Source organism: Chiloscyllium plagiosum, chromosome 7, assembly GCF_004010195.1.
Source record: "Chiloscyllium plagiosum isolate BGI_BamShark_2017 chromosome 7, ASM401019v2, whole genome shotgun sequence".
In the NCBI taxonomy this organism is placed as follows: Eukaryota; Metazoa; Chordata; class Chondrichthyes; order Orectolobiformes; family Hemiscylliidae; genus Chiloscyllium; species Chiloscyllium plagiosum.
The window spans coordinates 116,955,746-116,977,977 of record NC_057716.1 but is presented as its reverse complement, the minus strand read 5'-3'; the positions used below and the strand labels follow the sequence as shown (position 1 = coordinate 116,977,977).

Genomic DNA, 22,232 nt, shown 5'->3' with positions numbered 1-22,232 from the left:
GCGTTCTGTCCTTGTTATGGTTGGAGGGGTGGGGTCTGAGGGTGGAGGTGCAGGATGTGGATGAGATGCGTTGGAGGGCATCTTTAACCACGTGGGAAGGGAAATTGCGGTCTCTAAAGATGGAGGCCATCTGGTGTGTTCTATGGTGGAACTGGCCCTCCTGGGAGCAGATACAGCGGAGACGGAGGAATTGGGAATATGGGATGGCATTTTTGCAGGAGGTAGGGTGGGAAGAGGTGTAATCCAGATAGCTGTGGGAGTCAGTGGGTTTGTAAAAAAAAAGTCAGTATCAAGTCGGTCATCATTAATGGAGATGGAGAGGTCCAGGAAGGGGAAAGAGGTGTCAGAGATGGTCCAGGTGAATTTAACGTTGGGGTAGAATGTGTTGGTGAAGTTGATGAACTGCTCAACCTCATTGCGGGAGCACGCGATGGCGCCGATGCAGTCATCAATGTAGCGGAGGAAGTGGTCGGGAGTGGTGCCGGTGTAACTACGGAAGATGGACTGACAAAGCGACGGGCATAGCTGGGGCCCATATGGGTGCCCGTGGCTACCCCTTTGGTTTCCTCATCTTCCCTGAGTTACTTTTGACATAGAATTAGTACAGTGCTTAATTTTTATTTCCAGAGTCTAGCTTTTCATTATCATTTAAAGTGAACCAAAATGTCTCCAATCAACATAAAAGTTTGCTAAATCTTTTATGCTTTACGTAATCTCAAGTTCAGTGCATCAGTTGATTTCTTTATTTGGTACATTTAAAATTAATCTATTTCTGCTACTTACTGAATTGTTTGCAATACTCTTGTATCGCGATAATATTCACTATTATGCATCTGTTTAATCACAATCTCTCTAGATGTGTTTTATGACTTAAATAGAATTAACTTTGATTGCAGCCTCAGTTAAATTACTTTAATGATCATTATCTAACCTAATTGCAATCATTGTTGTGCTCCAGTTAATCGATTTGAAAGCTTTTTAATGCTCCTCAAAGTTGGTCCATTTGATGTCCAGTCTTTTGCCTTGCTGTACCTATTGGCATTCAGCAGTCAGCTTTGTGAGTACTTGAGAGGAAATGTTCTTGACTTAATTTGGTTATCTTGCATTTGCAAATCCAAGAAAGGAAGAAGATACATAACCTAAGTTGAGTGTGCAAAGGAAGCACAACGTGCAAAAATATTTTAAAATTAAAATAGAAGCAGTTGTTTAAGAATTAGGTTTGTCTGGCTGTTAATATCCAGATCATGCTATTTTCCAGTGCCAGCTTGGAGTTCTGCCACTCGGAACAGGAAATGATCTAGCACGGGTCCTTGGCTGGGGTGGTTCATGTGATGATGACACACAGCTTCCACAGATTTTGGAAAAATTGGAACGAGCCAGCACCAAAATGTTAGACAGGTAAGTGTTATGTGAATATCTTTTTCCAATTCATTGATAGGATGTGGCATTTTGGCTGGGCCAGCATTTATTACCTTCCCAAGTTGTCCTTGAGAAGTTGGTGGTGAGCTGCCTTCTTGAAGTCAAGATTAGAGTGATGCTGGAACAGCACAGCAGGTCAGGCAGCATCCGAGGAGTAGGAAAATCGATGATTCGGGCATCCTGCTCCTCGGATGCTGCCTGACTTGTTGTGCTTTTCCAGCACTACTCTAATCTTGACTCTAATCTCCAGTGTCTGCAGTACCCACTTTCGCCTGCCTTCTTGAAGTGCTGCAGTCTATGAAATAACACTTGCACACTGTCGTCAGGAATGGTATTCCTGCTTGAGAGATTTAGTACTGAGGATATGATAAAAGAATTAGCGGTGGGAATCCAACCAGATATGTAGTGATGCAATCCCTCGTCTGTTATCTAATAAACAGCTGACATGGTTTGAATGTGGTTCTGTTAAATGGTAAGATTCAAATATACAACAGTTTATGATTGAATTAATATTTGTTATTCACAAAGGCAATTAAATCCAAGGGATGAATTTAAATTTGCCATTTTTCCAAGATGTTTCTTGAAGATAATTTGGCCTTCGAGCATGTTATTATTGTTTGAATTTATCAGTCAGGTTGCAGCCTGAATACTGCCTCATTTTGTTATCCATTTTCTATTCTCTGACTGCAAAGTTGGAAAATGAGATAGCATTTGAGTTCACCATTTTTCTGCAGTTCACTTACAGTTACAGAAGCAAATTTGGGGCGTGGATAGGTATGTGGGACTGGGATATTATATCCATGACAAAAACATGGATAAAAGAGGGACAGGACTGGCAGCTTAATGTGCCAGGGTACAGGTGCTTTAGGCAGGACAGAGGTAGCGGAAAGAGGGGAGGGGGGAGTTGCAATTTTGATGATGGTAAATATCACAGCAGTAATCAGAGATGAAATAATGAAGAATCATCCAGTGAAGATTTGTGGGTGGAGCTCAGAAATAAAAAGAGGATAGTGACGTTATTGGAGTTGTACTATAGGCCCTCAAATAGTTAACAGGAATTAGAGGAACGAATATGCAGGGAGATTGGGAGACCTGAAGGAGCAATAGGGTTGTCATGGTAGGGGATTTTAAACATAGACTGGGACAGCCATAGTGGTAAGGACTTAAATGGGGTGAAATTTGTTAAGTGCGCTGAGGAACGTTTCCTCAAGCAGTGTATGGAGGTTCCACTCGGAAAGGAGCAAGACTCGACTTACTCTTGGGAAATAGCGCAGGACAGATGACGAGGGAGAGCACTCTGGGACCAGTGACCATAATTCAATTAATTTTTAAGTAGTTATGGAGAGGGACAAAACTGGTCCACAGGCTCAAGTTCTAAATTGGGGCAGGGCGGATCTTGATAGAATTGTATAGGAGCTTGCAGGGATTGATTTGAGTAGTTTGCATGCAAAAAGACCTCCAGCAAGTGGGAGGCCTTTAAAAGTGAGATAGCTCAAGTTCAAGGTCTATATATTCCTGTGAGGGTGAAGAGCAATTTGGCTGGAATAGGGCACCCTGGATGACAAGAGATATTGAGGCTTTGACCAGAAAAAAGGAGGTGTGGCTCAGGTTCAGGCAGCTGGGATCAAGGGAATCCGTGGAGGGATACCGGGAATACAGGAATTGACTGAAGAAGGAAATCAGAAAGGTGAAAAGGGGGCACGAAATAGCCTTGGCTGAGAAGATTAGTGTGAAACCAAAGAGATTCTTGAAGTACATTAACAGAAAAAAGAAAAACATAGGGAGAGCGTAGAACCCCTCAAGGACCAAAGTAGAAATGGGCACAGGAGATGGGCGAGGTCCACAATGAATATTTCTCCTCAGTGTTTACTGTGGAGAAAGGCATGAAGACTTGGGAACTTGGGGAAGTTAGTGGTCATATCTTGGAGACAGTCCATATCACAGTACAGGAGGTGTTGGATGTATTACAATATATGATGGTGGAAAAGACTCCTGGTTCTAACCAGATAAATCCAAGAACACTGCAAGAGGCTAGAGAAGAAATTGCAGGGGCCTGTTGGCATTTTTGCATCATTGTGGGCCACGGGTGAAGTCCCAGAAGACTGTAGAGTAGCAAAATTTGTGCCCTTATTCAAGAAGAGTCACAAAGATAGACCAGGAAGCCTAACATCTGTGGTGGGTAAGTTACTTGAGAAGATTCTGAGGGATAAGATATACATGCAAATAGAAAGACAGAATTTGATTAGGAATAGTTAGCATGGCTTTGTGCATGGGAGATCATGCCTCACAAATTTATTACAGTTCTTTGATGAAGTGGCCCAGGAAGTTTAACAAGGGCCTGGCGGTAGATGTAATCTCTCTGGATTTCAGTAAGGCCTTTGGTAAGGTTCCACATGATAGACTGCTCTGGAAGGTTAGATCACTTGGAATCCAGGGGGAGCTGGCAAATTGGATACACAATCGGCTTGATGGTAGGAAGCAGAGGGTAATAGTGAAAGGATGTTTGTTGGACTGGAGGCCTGTGACTAGTGGAGTGCCTCAGGTGTTGGTACTGGACCCATTACTGTTTGTTATCTGTGGCAATGATTTGGTTGAGAATATACAAGGGATGTTTAGTAAGTTTGTAGATGACACTAAAATTGGTGGTATTGAGGACAGTGAGGAAAGTTCTCAGAAATTGCAGCAGGACTTTGATCAGCTGGGGAAGTCAGCCAAGAAATGGCAAATGGGTTTAATATAGGCAAGTGTGAGTCTTGCATTTTGGAAAGTCAAATCAAGGTCGGAGTGTCATGGTGAATGGTAAGGCCTTAAGGAGTGTAGTGGAACAGATGGACTTTGGCATTTAGGTGCATGGTTCTCTGAAAGTGGAGTCACAGGTAGACAGAGCAGAGAAGGCTCTTGGCACACTGGCCTTCATCAGTCAGGACATTGAGTAGAGTTGGGAATTTATGTTGTGGTTGCACAGGACTTTGGTGAGAGCACACCTGGAGTATTGTTTCAGTTTTGGTCACCTTGCTATGGGAAGGATGTTATTAAACTGAAAAGAGTACAGAAGAAATTTACAAGGATGTTGCTAGGACTCAATGGTCTGATTTATAGGGAGAAGTTGGACAAGCTCGGACTTCTTTCTTTAGAGCATGGGAGACTGAGGGGGGAATCGTATAGAAGTGTATAAGATCATGAGAGGCATGGATAGGGTGAATGCATTCAGTCTTTTTCCCAGTGTTGTGGAATCAGGAACAGAGGGCATCAGTTTAAGATTAGAAGGGAGAGAATAAAATGAAACTTGAGGGACAACATTTTAAATAGAAACTGGTATGTATATGGACTGAGGCATTTGGACAAATACTTGCATAGGAAAGGTTTAGAATGATATTGGCCAAGTGCAGGGAAATGGGGTTAGTTTGGATGGACATTTTGGTCGGCATGGACCAGTTTGTGCCAAATGGCCTGTCTCTGTGCTGTAGGACTCCGTGACTCTAAATGCAATGAAACACTTGTTAAAGAGGGTTTGTCACAAGTTAAATTTGTTGATGTTTTTAATCAACCTAGTAATGTATTTTGAACAGGACGTTACACAAGACATAATGATGATCAGAGGTGCTGCACTGATGCTGCCAAATAATGAAGCAAATGAAACTTTTGTCAAATTGGAATTCAGTTTGCAGTTCAGTGCTCCTAATGCCTATGATGTGGCAAGAGTGTATCTTAGGCATTTAAGTACATATGGTGGACGTTATGAATAAGAAGTGGGTCTTTTATCAGTTATTTTGAGATGTTAGTTCGAACTTGTGCAATCTCTGTATGTTATGCCAGCATGCATCTTACAGCCAAACCTAACAAGTTCTTTTATTAACTTCTATGAATACATCAGAAAAATCAGAGATTTTCATCCATTTGGTATTTTTCATGACTTCAAGATGCCTCAACATGTTTGATAACCAGTAAGGTGCTACACAGTGATAAAGTTTAACCCGTGTTGTGCTGTCAAAGGAACATGGCAGCCAATATTTTTATCGACCTTTACCGGCAGCAAGCTCCAGTATACAACAAGAAAATAAATAACCACTTAATCTATTTGTATTGTTATGTTCAAGAGGTAGATACTGTGAAATGTTTGTTTTCTGACTGAGTACCAAACACCCTTCTTTATGAATCTTTGGACAACAACTGTTGCTGGTACTGAATTATGGAACACCGTCTTTCTTCACTTGTCTGAGTGTGTGAAATCGGACAGTGATATTATGATTGTTTTACCGAGGCCCATAAGCTCATTGTGCCACTTTGGTCTCCAGTTGTGGCCACTCATTTGGTCTTCCTGTGCTTATTCTTGGCCATCTTTTGTAGATTACTGGATATCTTTCGGTAGTCTTGGTGACATAATACTATCTTGCTGCTGCAGAATTAGTAGTCCTATTGGTGAATTTTAATTTTAAATTGGGCTGTGTGTTTGTTATTTCTCAAAGGCATCATGATAAATCATGTGATACACATTAATCTTGTTAGTCATAGAGTCCTATATCATGGAAACGACTCTTCAGTCCAACTTGTCTGTGCCAACCAGATATCCCAATCTGACCTCGTCCCATTTGCCAGCATTTGGCCCATGTCCTTCTAAACCCTTCCAATTCATATAGTCTTTTAATGTTGTAATTGTAGCTGCCTCCACCACTGCCTCTGGCATATTGTTTCATACATGCACCACACTCTGCATGAGAAGGTTACTCCTCTCAACTTATGCACTCCTCAACCCTGGGGAAAAGACCTTGACTACTCTTTTGATCCATGCCCCTCATGATTTTATAAATCTCTATAAGGTCACCACTTAGCCTCCGACACTCTGGGGAAAAAAAAGCTTCAGCCTATTCCGCCTCCCCCTGAAACCCTCCAGTCCCAGCAACATCCTTGTATGTCTTTTCTGCATCCTCTCCACTTTAACAGCATCCTTCCTATAGAAAGGTGACCAGAATTTTACACTGTGTTCTAAAGGTGACTGGAGATTGTCGGTAGAATTGGCGGAGAGAAAAGATCAAAGATCCTGCACGTGAATTCAAATTAATGGATTGGGAAGTAATTAATAACCACTACATGGTTTGCTCTCTGAAAAACTCGGGTTAACTTTTGCACAAGATATGTGGAAAATTATGTTTTAGACCAAAAGTCATCGGGTCAGCTTTTAAATGAGACTGACGTTTCTTCAAAGTATGCACAGTAACTTTCAAGCTGTAGGACTACATTCTCCCTTCCCTTTGATTTGTTTTTCTCTGCCAAGTATCAATTCCATCCGTAGAATTTCCAATTCTCCGAAATGCTGGTCATTAATTCATTACTTGAAGATGTGCTGAGCAGCAAACAGAACAGTTCAGCACATGAATCGGCCCTTTGACCCATCATGTCTAAGCCGACTATGATACCATTCTGAACTATTCCCATCTGCTTGCACATGGCCCATTTTCCTCTATTCCCTGTTCATGCATTTGTCTTTCATTGCTATTGTACCTATTTTGACTACCTCTCCTGGCACTGTGTTCAAGATAGCAATATCCTCTGTATAAAAACTTGCCTTGCACACCTCTTATAAACTGTCCCCTTCTTACTTTAAACCTATGCTCCCTAATATTTAATATTTTTACTTGGGAAAAAGACTCCAACTAACCACTCTGTCTACGCCGACGGAAACCCAGCAGATTTATGGCAATGCATTTCCCTTCCTGTACTGTCTGTGACGTTCCAAGGCTATGATTTGACAAACCAAACATGACTTCAGAGTAGGGAAATGGACAGCAATAGTAGTAACAATTACATTGTGCCTGCATTTAAATTTCTGGATGCCACATTAAAATCTGACAGTCATAAACCAAATTTGGAAAAAAAATTAAAATTAATCAAACTTGGAAGTCTGTTTTAAACCTGCAGTCCCCATAATTTCTTCCGGAGTTACTTCTCATAAAAGTGCATTGCCTCACATGTTGTTAAATTACATATAGTCTTTGATGAATTAATAATGTGACCTTCATTATTTTAGCATGAAAAACAAATTCACTGTAAAGCCCCTGAGAGCTCAGTTTATTGTCTAGAGCCAATAAGCTCACTCTGCCATTGATTTCTAGTGGTTAGGCTGCATAAAATGTTACTCTCAATCAATTTACCAATGAATTGGATGACAAGTCCTCCCATTCTTTTAATTAGGTGTTTATATCAATTTGCAGAAATACATTCAGAATGCAGGCAGCGTCTCATTACATTTCAGTTAAAGGGGCTCCTTGTAATTATGTGCAAAGTGACTTGGTTGAATTATATTAATTTGATAAAACAAATACTGCAGATGCTAGAAATCTGAAACTCCAAATTGCTGGAGAAACTCGGCAGGTCTGGCAGCATTGTGGAGGGAGAAACAGACATAATGAATCCCTTGAAAGGATACATATTGATTTTCATAGAAAGTTCAGTGTGGGATTTGAGGGATGAAGCCCCTTTTCAATTAAGGAAGAGCCAGATAGTTTCAGCTGTGTGGGATTGGGTGAAATTGCTAACGTTTATGGTTTTTCTAAGTGAAATGTGCTGCTTATTCTGTTCCTAAGATAGCAAGAATCAGGAAATACAGGAGTGTGAGCCACTTTCACATCTATCGGAAATGCCGAGAATGACAACACTTTAAAGGAATGGCACCAATAGATCACTGATTGCACAGAGGAGAACAGCAAAGGACAGAAATGCAGCCATTATTGGAGATACCATAGTCATGGAACAGACAGGCATTTCTGGAGCTTTCATTGTCAACCATAATCTTTGACTTTCTGGAACAAGAGTAAATGGTGTCACAGAATAGGTGCAGAATGTTCTGCAGGGAATGAGTAACAGAGTTGTGCTATGTATCAGTACCAATGACATAGGGCAGGAATTGAAATACTTGGAAGTCTGTTTTAAACCTGCAGTCCCCATAATTTCTTCCGGAGTTACTTCTCATATAAGTGCATTGCCTCACATGTAGTTAAATTACATATAGTCTTTGATGAATTAAAGATTTTCAGGAGCCAGTGAGAAAGCTAAAACTGGTTTCAATAGTAGTAATCTCTAGATTTCTTCCAATACCATCCAAGGCGAGAGTAAGAAGATGGTGACAATTACTGTGTGTCTTGAAATCTGGTGCAGGAGACAAGGCTGTAGATTCTTGGGACAATTCTGGGGCTTGAGACACCTATTTAAACGAGACTGTTTGTCCTCACGGGGAGGTTCAATAGTGTGGTCAGGGAAGGTTTAACTAAAATTGGCAGAGGATGGGCCAGAGCATTAAGATATAGAAAAGACAAATATGAGCGTCAAAAAGTGTGGGGCGAGAAAAACACAACCAGTCAGGCAGCATGCGAGGAGCAGGAGAGTTGACATTTCAAACATAAGTTCTTCATCAGGATTTTGTGAAGTTAGGAAAGCGAAATATAGTGCTTAAAGTGAGTTTGAACAGTACTAGAGAAGTTAGTAGCTCCAAATTAAAATAAAATCAGTCTTAGAAGGACTAAGATGAATTCAAAGACAATTATAATAACTGAGTGCCAACACACAGTACGATGAATAGGTTGATCAACTAAAAGTACAAACAGCTTTGTAAGAATATGATGTTGTAGTAAGGGTAGGGTGTTTAATATTCAAGGTTATAAGTGACATGGATGTTTGGGTCTCTGAATACTCAGAAGAGAGGTGTGGGACTCCATATAAGTCCGAATGCATTGACTGGTGAAATTGCGAAGGAAGGTTGGACTTTTGATGGGAATCCCCTGCTCCCTGCAATCCTCCAAAGTAGACCAAGTTAGAGTCAGATGCTTCAGACAGTTCCAAACTACCTTGCTAGATAGTTACCCAAGAAGTGTTATATGGGAGGAAACCTGGTTTAATGCCTAGGTAAATATACAACTGACCCCTTCCACCATCTAACCCATCATTCTCCCTGATTAGCCCTTAAAGTAACTACTCACCCATTTGTCATCTGACTCATCTGCCACTCTAGTCCCTTATAGACCTACATTACACACTGTTATGAACTAGGCCAGGCCACTCAAAACATTCTTAAGCAGGCAGCCCGAGACCTACCAATGCAATTTGTTTCGGTAAGTGTACAGTAACAATTACCCCGGATTAAGTTAGCGAGGTTGACTACTAGATTTTAAAACAGACAAAAAATGTATTCACAAAATTACACAATGAAACACAAAGAACAGAATACGGAACCCCCTACAGAACTCAACCTATCCAGCTAGACTTAATTATGCTGTTCCCAATACACACAACAGTCGCAATAAGCAAACTCCCTTTAAAAACCAGTATAAATGGGACATGTGCTTACAGATTGAAGTTGAAGGACAGAAAAGAGAGAGAGTTTCCACACAGTTTCCCTGTTGAACTTCGCAGTTCAAGACTGAACCAAAACTGCTCTGCTCAGGTCAGCTCAGCTAGCTAGAGAGCTGACCCCTCCCCTCACTTTATACAGGTAACTTCGAAAGCATGACCACTTTGGCCTGAAGTCTCATCTGTTTACATATCAACTAAAAGCCTCTCAAAATCCTTTTCATCTCTGTACCAAACCAGACTGATCGGAATCCGGCCCGGTTTATTGCTCCTCTGAAAAGAAAATCAAGGACAGAGTCTCCTTGAGCCAAGGAATAGCTTTTAGAAAAAAAAGGATTACCTTTATGACAACACTTTCCTTCTGTTAGTAGTTTTTCAATTAAACTTTGGAATATTTAAACTCTTCACTTTGTTGAATACAGCAGCTAGAACTTTGATAAAGGGCAAAGTTAAAAATCACACACAACCGGATTATAGTCCAACAGGTTGATTTGAAAGTACAAGCTTTCTGAGCACTGCTCCTTCATCAGGTAGCTAGTGAGGCAGGATCATAGGACACAGAATATATCGTAAAAGATGAAAGTATCGTTCAACTGATGCAATGTATTCAACAAACCTAAACTGCTGTTAAGTCTTTATCAATTAGAATGGGGATCTAAGTTTCGATTGATTAAAACGTAAATCCCAGAACTTATTTCAAATCGCAGATCAGGGATAACTTGGGTTTTATCAGTATATTAAAAAAAGTGACCTCTCAGCTCAGACATGCATTAAAGGTGTGAGGTTAGAGTCTGTCTGTATCCCAACCTTGAGTCCGACTGGTTCTGTTACAAAGGTAGGAATTTATGAAATGTTATCTCCGGATTGTGACTTGAAAGAAGTTCTGAGATTTACATGTTAATTAATTGAAGCCATTCTAAGTGATTAAAGACTTAACGGCAATCTAGGTTTGTTCAATACATCACATCAATTGTATAACACTTTGACTTTTAACTGAATTCTGTGTCTTATAATTCTGCCCATGAGGTACCTGACAAAGAGGCAGCACTCCAAAAGTGTGTACTTTCAAATAAACCTATTGGACTGTAACCTGGTTTTATGTGATCTTTAACTTTGTCCACCACAGTTCAACACTGGCACTTCAACACTGGCACTTCCACATCATTAAAAAAGGGAGCACGGCATCTGCACAGATTCTATGAGAGAATTCCTGTGCTCAAATTCTCAAGGTTCTCCCTTTGGAAGATGCCTCAGAAAAAGTAATGAAAAGCAATTGCTTGATTGCTTGCAGGCTCGCTCCTTCTCTCTCCATGTGAACAAACACCAGGTGTAGGCCATTTGGCCCCTCAAGCCTGATTCACTCTTTAGTAAAATCATGGCTGATTGGGTTGCAAGGACAAATCTACACTTATGCCAACTCCCATGACCTTTCACCTAATTCTTCTCTGCCTTCAAAAATATTCAAGGACTTTTCTTCCACTGCCTTTTCAGGAAGGGAGTTCCAAAATCTTGTGACCGTCTGTGAGAAACAATTTCATCTTGCTCTTTAAATAGGTGACCCCTTTTTTTTTAAACAGTCCTCTCTATCTGAGATCTCCTTCCCACAGGATCGTCTTCCATTGTGAGTGTAGTTCAGATCTCCATTGTGTTAAATTTTTTATGCACCATTTTAAAGGATGGAATTAGTTTATTATATTAACAAGCCATATGATGAAGCTTCCTTTAAAAGTGCATTACCCAATTGTATTTCACACTCCTTGTTTAAAATATGATATTCAGCGGCCCATAAGACTGTCCATGTTTATTTCCTTTACTTTCTCTAGTTGCTCCCTAGTTCTGGACTCCCAAATCAGTGGAAATAATTTACTTTTATCTCCCTTTTCTTTACTGATAATATGTTGAAGGTATCAATTAGGTCACCCCTTAACCTTCAAAATTTTAGACAAAACAGGCCTAATTTGAATAATTTCTACTTGTAACTTCACCCCTGATGGTCAGGCTTCATTCTTGTAAACCTACCCTGTGCTCCTTCCAAGGGCAATATATCCTTTTGAAGATGTGGTGCCCAGGTCTGCTGTCAGTCCTGAAGAAGGGGTGCACCCGAAACGTCGACTTCTCCACCTCCTGGTGCTGCCTGCCTTGCTGTGTTGTTCCAGCCTCTTGGTGCTGCCTGCCTTGCTGTGTTGTTCCAGCCTTCTGTTGCTGCCTTGCTGTGTTGTTCCACCCTCCTGTCTGTCTATTTTGGATTCCAGCAACTGCAGTTTTTTTTTGTCTCCAGCTAAGTCAGGGCTCCAAGTGACATGCAGTAAATAAGCATGATAAAACAGGAGTGCCTGGCTCCTGTAATCCCCTGATGTTGTGTTCCTTTAAAAAAGTGCAAAATAACAATGGGAACACGCACTTCAATACTTGTCAAACAGAGAAGTCCTGTCCACATTTAACTCTCAACCAATGTTGCTGAAACCGATATCTGGACATTGTCTTATTACTGTAGGTGGGGGCTTATTGAGTGCACTTGACTGTCTTGTTTACAGCACTTCAGAAATACTTAATTGGTTTGAAGATTGTTGGGCTGTCATGAAGCTGTAGAAGGTAGTTTATTAATAAAGTCAATCTTTTATTTTCAACCGTCCCATTGTCAGGATGTGGAGTGCCCCGAGTCATGCGGCAGTGTCAAGCTCTGTGTAACAAAGAGAACTGCATATCAAATCTGATGGTTCACTTTCTGACAGTATCGTATTTCAGTATTAAAAAGGCAACAGTAATTTAATGTTTTTAAAAATATAAAACATCTTCCAATCTGCAAGGATCCCTCAACAGTGAGTATTTAAACTCTGCACAACCTGAGGTTATGCTTATTGAGATCCATTGGGAACAGGTCTAATTAAGTACAAAAACACAAATTGCTGGAGAAGCTTAACAGGTCTGGCAGCATCTGTGGGGAGAAAGAGAAAGAAGTTAATGTTTTATGTCTCGTGACCCTTCGTCAGAGTTAATTAAGTATGTTCAATTGTTAGTCGAATAATTAGATTAGATTAGATTCCCTACAGTGTGGAAACAGGCCCTTCAGCCCAACAAGTCCACACTGACCCTCTGAAGAGTAACCCACCCAGACCCATTTCCCTCTGAATAATGCACCTAACACTACGGGCAATTTAATATGGCCAATTCACCTGGACTGCACATCTTTGGACTGTGGGAGGAAACCGGAGCACCCGGAAGAAACCCACGCAGACACAGGGAGAATGTGCAAACTCCACACAGACAGTCAGCCGAGGCTGGAATCGAATCTGGGACCCTGGTGCTGTGAGGCAGCAGTGCTACCCATTGAGTCACCGTGACGCCCATATAATATGAGATTGTACTAAAGATCACCACTTCTGTTCACGAGTTAATACAATGAATTTCTAGGTTTATCACAAAGTGTAGAATATTAGAGCCAGTAAGTACCAATGAACCTCTATCTCCTTAACTAGAATATTGTGTGCCGCACTGGGGTGCATGGTTACATGAATAGGATGTTGAGAAATTAGAGAAGGGCCAGTGCAGATTCACTGGAATGAGGCAACACAAATGCAAATAATTTTAGATTAGATTAGATTAGATTAGATTAGATTACAGTGTGGAAATAGGCCCTTCGGCCCAACAAGTCCACACCGACCCGCCGAAGCGAAACCCACCCATACCCCTACAATTTACCCCTTACTTAACACTACGGGCAATTTAGTATGGCCAATTCACCTGACCCTGCACATTTTTGGATGGTGGGAGGAAACCGGAGCACCCGGAGGAAACCCACTTAGACACGGGGAGAATGTGCAAACTCCACACAGTCAGTCACCTGAGGCGGGAATTGAACCCGGGTCTCTGGCGCTGTGAGGCAGCAGTGCTAACCACCGTGCCGCCCACGGTGCACAGTCCTTGTTGCAAAGTCCTTGTTTGAGCATCATATTTGATTGTGGTTTAGTAAAAATGTTGAGGACGGGAATGGGGAAACGGCAGTCAACAGTTTTAAGCAATTGAGAAGCCATATGTAGAAGAATGGGAGAAAAAGATTTACTTTACAGGCTGGAAAAATATCTTTATTAAGAGAATTGAGAGTTTGAAGACATTGCCCCTGCAGTTGGTGCCTGAGACAAAATCTGTCTCAACATTTTGGATAAATGAAGGGATAATTGTCGAAGAGTGAATATGTTCATAGAAGTTCATAAAATCCCTACAGTGTGGGAACAGCCCAGCAAGTCTACTCCAACCCTCCAAAGAGCATCCCACCCTGCATTTCCCATGTGCGTGGAGTCAGAGGAGATAGGGGAAGTGCTAAATGAATACTTTTTGTCAGTATTCACATTAGAGAAAGACAACGTGGTAGAGGAGAATACTAAGATACAGGCTTCTAGATGAGATGGGATTGAGGTGCAGAAGGAGGAGGTGTTAGCAATTCTGGAAAGTGTAAAAATAGATAAGTCCCCTGGGCCGGATGAGATTTATCCTAGGATTCCCTGGGAAGCCAGGGAGGAGAATGCAGAGCCTTTAGCTTTGATCTTTATGTTATCATTGTCTATAGGAATAGTGCCAGAAGACTGGCGGATAGCAAATGTTGTTCCCTTGTTCAAGAAGCGGAGTAGAGACAACCCTGGAAATTATAGACCAGTGAGTCTTACTTCAGTTGTGGGTAAAGTGTTGGAAAAGGTTATAAGATTATATATAAGATGATTTATAATCATCTCAATAAGAATAAGTTGATTAGGGATAGTCAACAAGGTTTTATGAAGGGTAGGTCATGCCTCACAAACCTCATTGAGTTCATTGAGAAGGTGACCAAACAGGCGGATGAAGGTAAAGCTGTTTGTATTTGGATTTAAGTAAGGTGTTTGATAAGGTTCCCCATAGTAGGCTATTGCACAAAATACAGAGGCATGGGATTGAGGGTGATTTAGCAGTTTGGATTAGGAATTGGCTAGCTGAAAGAAGACAGAGGAATGTGGTCGATGGGAAATGTTCATCCTGGAGTTCAGTTACTAATGCGGTACCGCAAGGATCTGTTTTGGGTCCACTGTTGTTTGTCATTTTTGTAAATGTCCTCGATGAGGGCATAGAAGGATGGGTTAGTAAATTTGCAGATGACACTAAGGTCGGTAGAGTTGAAGATAGTGCTGAAGGATGTAGTAAGTTACAGAGGGACATAGATAAGCTGCAGAGCTGGGCTGAGAGGTGGCAAATGGAGTTTAATGCGGAAAAGTGTGAGGTGATTCACTTTGGAAGGAGTAACAGGAATGACAATACTGGGCTAATGGTATGGTTCTTGGTAGTGTAGTTGGGCCGACAGATCGCGATGTCCATGTACATAGATCCTTGAAAGTTGCTACTCAGGTTGATAGCTGGAAATGTGTTGCTGGAAACGCACAGCAGGTCAGGCAGCATCCAGGGAACAGGAGAATCGACGTTTCGGGCATAAGCCCTTCTTCAGGAAGGGCTTATGCCCGAAACGTCGATTCTCCTGTTCCCTGGATGCTGCCTGACCTGCTGCGCTTTTCCAGCAACACATTTCCAGCTCTGATCTCCAGCATCTGCAGACCTCACTTTCTCCACTCAGGTTGATAGGGTCATTAAGAAGGCATACAGTGTGTTAGCTTTTATTGGTAGAGCGATTGGGTTTAAGAGAGATCATGTCACAGCTGTAAAAGACTCTGGTGCAACCACATTTGGAGTATTGTGTACAGTTCTAGTCACCGCATTATAGGAAGGATGCGGAAGCTTTGGAAGGGGTTCAGAGGAGATTTACTAGGATGTTGCCTGGTATGGATGGAAGGTTTTATGTAGAAAGGCAGAAGGACTTGAGGCTGTTTTCGTTAGAGAGATGAAGGTTGAGAGGTTACATAATTGAAACACATAAGATAATCAGAGGATTAGATAGGGTGGACAATGAGAGCCTTTTTCCTCAGATGGTGATGGCTAGTACGAGGGGACATAGCTTTAAATTGTGGGGTGATAGAAATAGGATAGATGTCAAAGGTAGTTTCTTTACTCAGAGTAGCAGGGGCATGGAATCCACTGCCTGCCACAATAGTAGAATTGCCAACTTTCAGTGCATTTAAATGATCATTGGATAGGCATATAGATGAGAATGGAATAGTGTATGTTAAATGGACTTCAGATTGGTTCCACAGGTCGGTGCAACATTGAGGGCCGAAGGGTCTATTCTGTACAGTAAAGTTCTGTGTTCTAATCCACATCCCTGAACACTATAGGCAACTTAGCATGGCCAATCCACCTAATCTGCACAGCTTTCGACTGTGGGAGGAAACTGGCGCACCCGCAGGAAACCCTCGCAGACACTGGGAGAATGTGAAAACTCATCAGAGACATCACCAGAGGCTAGAATTGAACCTGGGTCCGTGGTGCTGTGAGGCAGCAGTGCTAGCCACTGTGCCACTCCATGTGATGAGGGTAAACACTAACATGAGTTAATGGACTGAATTCCAAGTTTCTGTCCTGTGACTTCTATTTGGCATAGCACTCCTGTCAGAATGACCAATCATTGGACTCATTGTGAACAGCATTATCAGAGATAACTTCCAGAAACACAACATTGCTTTGTACTGGTTAATGTAATAATATGTTGTATAGTGTTTGAAGCTGCTTAAGTCAAGTGTAATTTGTTTACAATATTCCCTTGCCAAGTAAAGATCACATATTTGAGTACTGAATGTTCAACCAGCTGATGGTTTTTATGTTCTTGGGCCTCCTGTGCTATTTTGGTCAGCAGATGGTATTTCAATAAGACCTGCATTTGTTTTTACACAGATGGAGCATTATGACGTATGAGATAAAAATACCACCGAAACATGCCCTGGCAGTGACCCCAGAGGAGGATGCTGAGGAATCCCAAGTGAGTCTTTAGCATTGCGAAATGCACACAAGCTTTGAGTTACAGAACATCATTTTGCTCAGAACCAGAATGGGAAAGAATGAATCTGGTAAGGCTGGATTCCTGTCCTTGTGCCTTACTTCATGGACATTTGCTCCATTACAATTCATTGTTGCAAAAGTCAGGAACTCTGTGGATCAGGCAGATTAAATGGGAATGAAGCTTAGGAAAATTTAGCCTAGGTTTTTGAAACTGAAAGTTTTAGCTTTTTATTAATAATATTGAGAAGTATCGATGCAAAATAAGACAGAGATTCTTTCAATTGAGCTATCATAATGTTGGATTGACTTGGTATCCAATTAGTATTACAGCTATTTTGGACACACAGTGAAGCTTGATAATGTGTGATGTGCAAATATTAACCTGGCAGGCTGTCCTGCAGTGATTGCCTCTGCTTAAACATTGACGAATGTAAAAACTCAGCAAAGCGCCACTATCTCGGAGGAGTTGGGAGGAAAGAACAAAGTGGAAGATACGAAATAAAGTGAAGGATAGGAGAAATTTAATGATAAAATGAGCAAGGTGTAATTGAATCTACTGGGAAAATTTATGAAATAAAGGATGTCTAGAGCATCTGTAAATGATAATGGCTGGATCGCTGAAGGGAATGAAAACTTGAAAAATGTGGGCAGAGAGAAATGGATATACCCAATGGGTATGGGCATATTGGTAGTGTTTTGGGTGAGAAGTTGAGGTCCCACCTGCCATAGAGATGTGTTATTACATGTCCAACATGTTAAACAAAAAAACTATACCCAATGAGTGAGCGTCACTCTGTAGGCTATTGGCATTTGAATCTTTTCAGAGATATTATTTTACACATCTGAAGCAGGTGGGACTTGATCTCAGGCCTCCTGGCTTAGAGATGGGGACACTGACACTGTACCAAAGGAGCCTCTGGGTGACATACTGATAAAGTACAAGGCAGCTGGGAACTTGTTTAAAACTGACTCAGAGTGAACGAAACTACAAATTACCACTCCACTCCAGTTAAGTGCTAAGTGCAGAGTTGATTAGATAATAGAAAGATACGGACCTTCTAAATTGTCTCACTTACCAAATTTCCTGAGTTAAGCATTTTGTCTTTGCTTCATTCAAATTGAGCTGCACCTTTGTGCCACTTCCTGTATACATCTGCTACAGCTCCTCAGTCAGGAACAACAATGTCGGAAGCCCTGATACATTGAGAAGACCCAAGACAGACTGATTTGGAGATGCCGGTGTTGGACTGGGGTGTACAAAGTTAAAAAATCACACAACACCAGACAGACTATGTCACCAATTTATGGAACACCTCCTTTGATTCCACAGTAGCAACACTGAACTTTCTGTTATTGGTCTTGTCAATACCGGTCCCTCCACCTTGCTCAGACTTGGATCTTTTTGTGTCCCCCATCTAATGCGGTGTTCCTTTTGAAGCTAATGCAACCTTGAGGAACAGCAACTCACTATTTGACTGAGCACTTAACAGCCTTCTGGACTCACTAATGAATTCAACTATTCTGTTGAATTCAACTACTACTAACCTGTTATTTCCTGCAAGATCAGTTGTAGTGGCTTATTTCTTTATTCCTTCACTCTGCAGTTGGACGACTGCTATCCAGCCATTCGCACTTCATCCAGACAACTGTTTTGATTCTGCACCTGTCCCATTTGTACCATGAAACGTTTTGTCACATCATCACTCCTGCCATTTACCCGATCACAGACATTCGCTTCAAAGTTTGTGCGAAGATTTGTAGCTCGGGTGCTCGTTGCTGTGGTTCTGTTCGCCGAGCTGGAAGTTTTTGTTGCAAACGTTTCGTCCCCTGGCTAGGCGACATCATCAGTGCTTGGGAGCCTCCTGTGAAGCGCTTCTGTGGTGTTTCCTCCGGTGTTTATAGTGGTCTGTCCCTGCCGCTTCCGGTTGTCAGTTTCAGCTGTCCGCTGTAGTGGTTGGTATATTGGGTCCAGGTCGATGTGTTTGTTGATGGAGTTTGTGGATGAATGCCATGCCTCTAGGAATTCCCTGGCTGTTCTCTGTCTGGCTTGCCCTATGATAGTAGTGTTGTCCCAGTCGAATTCATGTTGCTTGTTGTCTGCGTGTGTGGCTACGAAGGATAGCTGGTCATGTCGTTTCGTGGCTAGTTGATGTTCATGTATGCGGATTGTTAGCTGTCTTCCTGTGGACATTCGCTTCTACTTCTCCAGACTCGGACAGACTTAAAATCCATCACGTTTCTATCTTCCTTCATTCATTTGTTAAGAAGGGCCATTGACTTGAAAGGTTTACTCTCTTTCCCTCCACAGGTATTGCCTGACCTACAGAGTATTTTCAGTATCCGTTTTTATTTAGGTTCTGAGGACAGTAGATAATGGAGTCAGGATATTTTGAATGTGCCAGATATGTTGTGCTTCTCTTAGTCATGATGAATATAATGGAAGAAAAATCTCTTCAGATGTCATAGAGCCAGATAGTCCTACAGCCTGGAGACAGGGCCATTGGCCCAAACGGGTCTGTGCTGACCAAAATGATCGTCCACGTGAACCCCATTTCCCTGCACTTGGTCCATATCCTTCTAAACTTTTCCTATCCATGTACTTGTCCAAATGCGTTATAAATGTTGTTAATATACAAGCCTCAACCACTTGCACTGGCAGCTCATTCCATCTGCATACCACCCTCCGTGTAAAAAAAAAAGTTGCCCCTCAGGTTCCTTTTTATTCTTTCCCCTCTAACCTTAAACTGATGCCCTCTAGTCATTGATCCATGGGTCTTATGGTCTTATACACTTCTGTAAAATCCCCCTCACCTCAGTCTCCTACACTGTACAAAAAAGATCCTAGCTTGTCCAACCTCTCCCTATAATTCACACCCTTGAGTCCTGGCAACATTCTTGTTTCTTCTGAACTTTTTCCAGTTTAATTACATCTTTCCCATAGCGAGGTGACCAAAACTGCACACAATACTCGAATTGCAGCCTCACCAACGTCCTGTATAACTGCAACATAACTTCCCAACTTCTTTACTCAGTGTCCTGACTGATGAAGGCCAGTGGGCCAAAAACCTTCTTCACTGCCCTGTCTACCTGTGACTCCACTTTCAGAGAACCGTGCACCTCAACTCCGAGGGCCTTCTGTCCCACTACACTCTTTAAGGCCCTACCATTCATCATGAAACTCCTACCTTGACTTGACTTTCCAAAACACAAGACCTCGCACTTATCTATCACCTCTGCTGGCAGTGCATTTCAGGCACCCACCACCCTCTGTATAGAGAACTTTCCACACATATCTCCCTTAAACAGTTCCCCTCTTGAACTTGTGACCCCGAGTAATTGAGTTCCCTACTCTGGGGAAAAAGCTTCTTGCTAGAGACCGTGTCTATACCTCTCATGATTTTGTAGACCTCAATCAGGTTTCCCCCCTCAACCTCTGTCTTTCTAATGAAAATAATCCTAATCTTCTCAACCTGTCTTCATAGCTAGCACCCTCCATACCAGGCAACATCCTGGTGAACCTCCTCTGCACCGTCTCTAAAGCATCCACATCCTTTTGGTAATGTGGCAACCAGAACTGTATGCAGTATTCCAATTCTGGCCGAACCAAAGTCCTACACAATGTGACCTGCCAACTCTTGTACTCAATACCCCGTCTGATGAAGGAAAGTATGCCGTATGCCTTCTTGACCACTCTATTGATCTGCATTGCCACCTTTAGTGTACAATGGACCTGAACACCCAGATCTTTCTGTACATCTACTTTCCCCAGGGGTTTTCATTTACAATATAGTTCACTCTTGAATTGGATCTTCAAAATGCATCTCACATTTGCCTGGATTGCACTCCATCTGTATTTCTCCACCAAACTCTCCAAACTATCCATATTCTGCTGCATTTTCTAACAGTCCACTTCACTATCTGTTACTCCACCAATCTTAGTGTCATCTGCAAACTTGCTAATCAGACCACCTATACCTCCCTCCAGATCATCCGAGATGGACCATCCAGAGGGTCCTAGCATGGATCCCTCACTGACACTGGTCACAATTCTCCACTTTGAGAAACTTCCTTCCACTAAACTTCCTTCTGTTTCCTGCTACCCAGCCTTCTACATTGAACTCCTGTATCGCCTTTATACCTCCAGGGATTCCCTTGATCCCAGCTGCCTGTGTACCTGAGCCATACGTATATTTTTCTGGCCAATGCCATAATATTTCTCATCATCCAGAGTTCCCTATTCCAGCCAACTTTGCCCTTCACCCTCACAGGAACATATAGACCTTGAACTCTAGTCATCTCACATTTATCTTGTTGATTGTTTTGGCAAATCCAGTGCATCCAGGATATCTAACTTTTTTCTCTCAGTTGCAGATATCAGCCTATGAAGATTCAGTTGCTGCTCACCTCACCAAAATCCTCAACTCCGACCAGCACTCGGTTGTCATATCATCTGCCAAGTGAGTCGTTCGATGTGTGAAATATCTATGTAAGAATGTTAGTCAGCTTTCTGACTCATACAAATTTCCAGGGGTAGAATCAAAAATGATTAATGTATTCGATATATCTGATCTGAAGGAAGGATTCCCCATGAAGCACCATTATTATGTGTAGTCTCTGCTTGTGAATCAGATGTGAGTAGGACAGGCAGTTCTATAATTCAGCATTTGAGTTTGTGTTCTTTATTCATAATCCCTGAAGCTTTTTGTTTTTAAAAGTCTTTTTTTGCTCTGACAGCATGTGTTTGATGTATTTGATTTGATTAGGGGATGGCTGGTTGGTCCCTGATTTCACTAGTGCCAAATTAACTCTGTGTGCAAGAAAAGGATAACTTCAGAACCCACCACTTCCCAGCAAAGTGCCAGGTCAGGAGTCGGCCTTCAGCTTCACAGACCAGTTCTGCCGATTATAGTGGTTTGGATCATGATTTACCTGCAGTTGTTCCATAGCTATTAATATCATTTCTAATCTGTCAATCTCAAAATTTCAGCTGCCCAGAGTTCAAGATCTCAATTGCCCTTAGTGTGAAAAGAAATATGTCACAGTTGAGTTGCCCATCTCTAGTTTTTGAGATAATATTCCCCAGTTCTGGCTTCCCACGAGGGACAATAGTTACTCTTTGCCTATTCGTCATATCAATTAATCATCCTAAACACTTCAACATGATTGACCCTCAATCTTCTACTCTGAAGGGAATATAAACCAAGACTATATGATTTATCCTTACAATTTACCACTTTTAGCCCTAGTTTAAATCTTGTGAGTTAAAATTAGGGTAAGTGTTGAGAGCAGGCTCCTGTCCATTTATTTCAAAAGCAATTCAGCTACACATGTTTTATTTACCTGTTCGCAGGTGGAAAGCACTTTGTCGCAAAAGTACGATTGTGGATTTGTGCAACTCTCTATTTTACAGTTCAGAAGGTGTTAAAATGATATTGCACAGTTTCAAATAATCGTTCAAATGCTGGGAAATAAACTGACAACAATTTAGGGGTTTTTTTAAGCTCAATATGAGCATGCTTCCCTAGCCTTAAGCAAAATAATTTAACAAAAGCAAATCTTCTTTC

General features: G+C 41.7%; 1 protein-coding gene and 1 long non-coding RNA gene across 10 annotated transcripts in view; one reads left to right on the top strand and one right to left on the bottom strand.

The window, feature by feature from the left end:
* Positions 1-11,911, bottom strand: part of LOC122551881 — a 60,950-nt gene extending 49,039 nt beyond the window's left edge. The window contains exon 1 of the long non-coding RNA XR_006312225.1: positions 11,779-11,911. This is a non-coding gene — a long non-coding RNA (uncharacterized LOC122551881). The remainder of the gene's footprint in view (positions 1-11,778) is intronic.
* dgkh (diacylglycerol kinase, eta) overlaps positions 1-22,232 on the top strand; it is a 566,607-nt gene that overhangs the window by 404,921 nt on the left and 139,454 nt on the right. For 8 of the 9 annotated variants that reach the window (XM_043694440.1, XM_043694442.1, XM_043694447.1 and 5 more), the window contains 3 exons: positions 1,259-1,398; positions 16,564-16,648; positions 21,034-21,125. In XM_043694440.1, coding sequence (XP_043550375.1) covers positions 1,259-1,398; positions 16,564-16,648; positions 21,034-21,125 — 317 coding nt within the window. The remainder of the gene's footprint in view (positions 1-1,258; positions 1,399-16,563; positions 16,649-21,033; positions 21,126-22,232) is intronic. The other variant, XM_043694441.1, reaches the window with a different exon arrangement.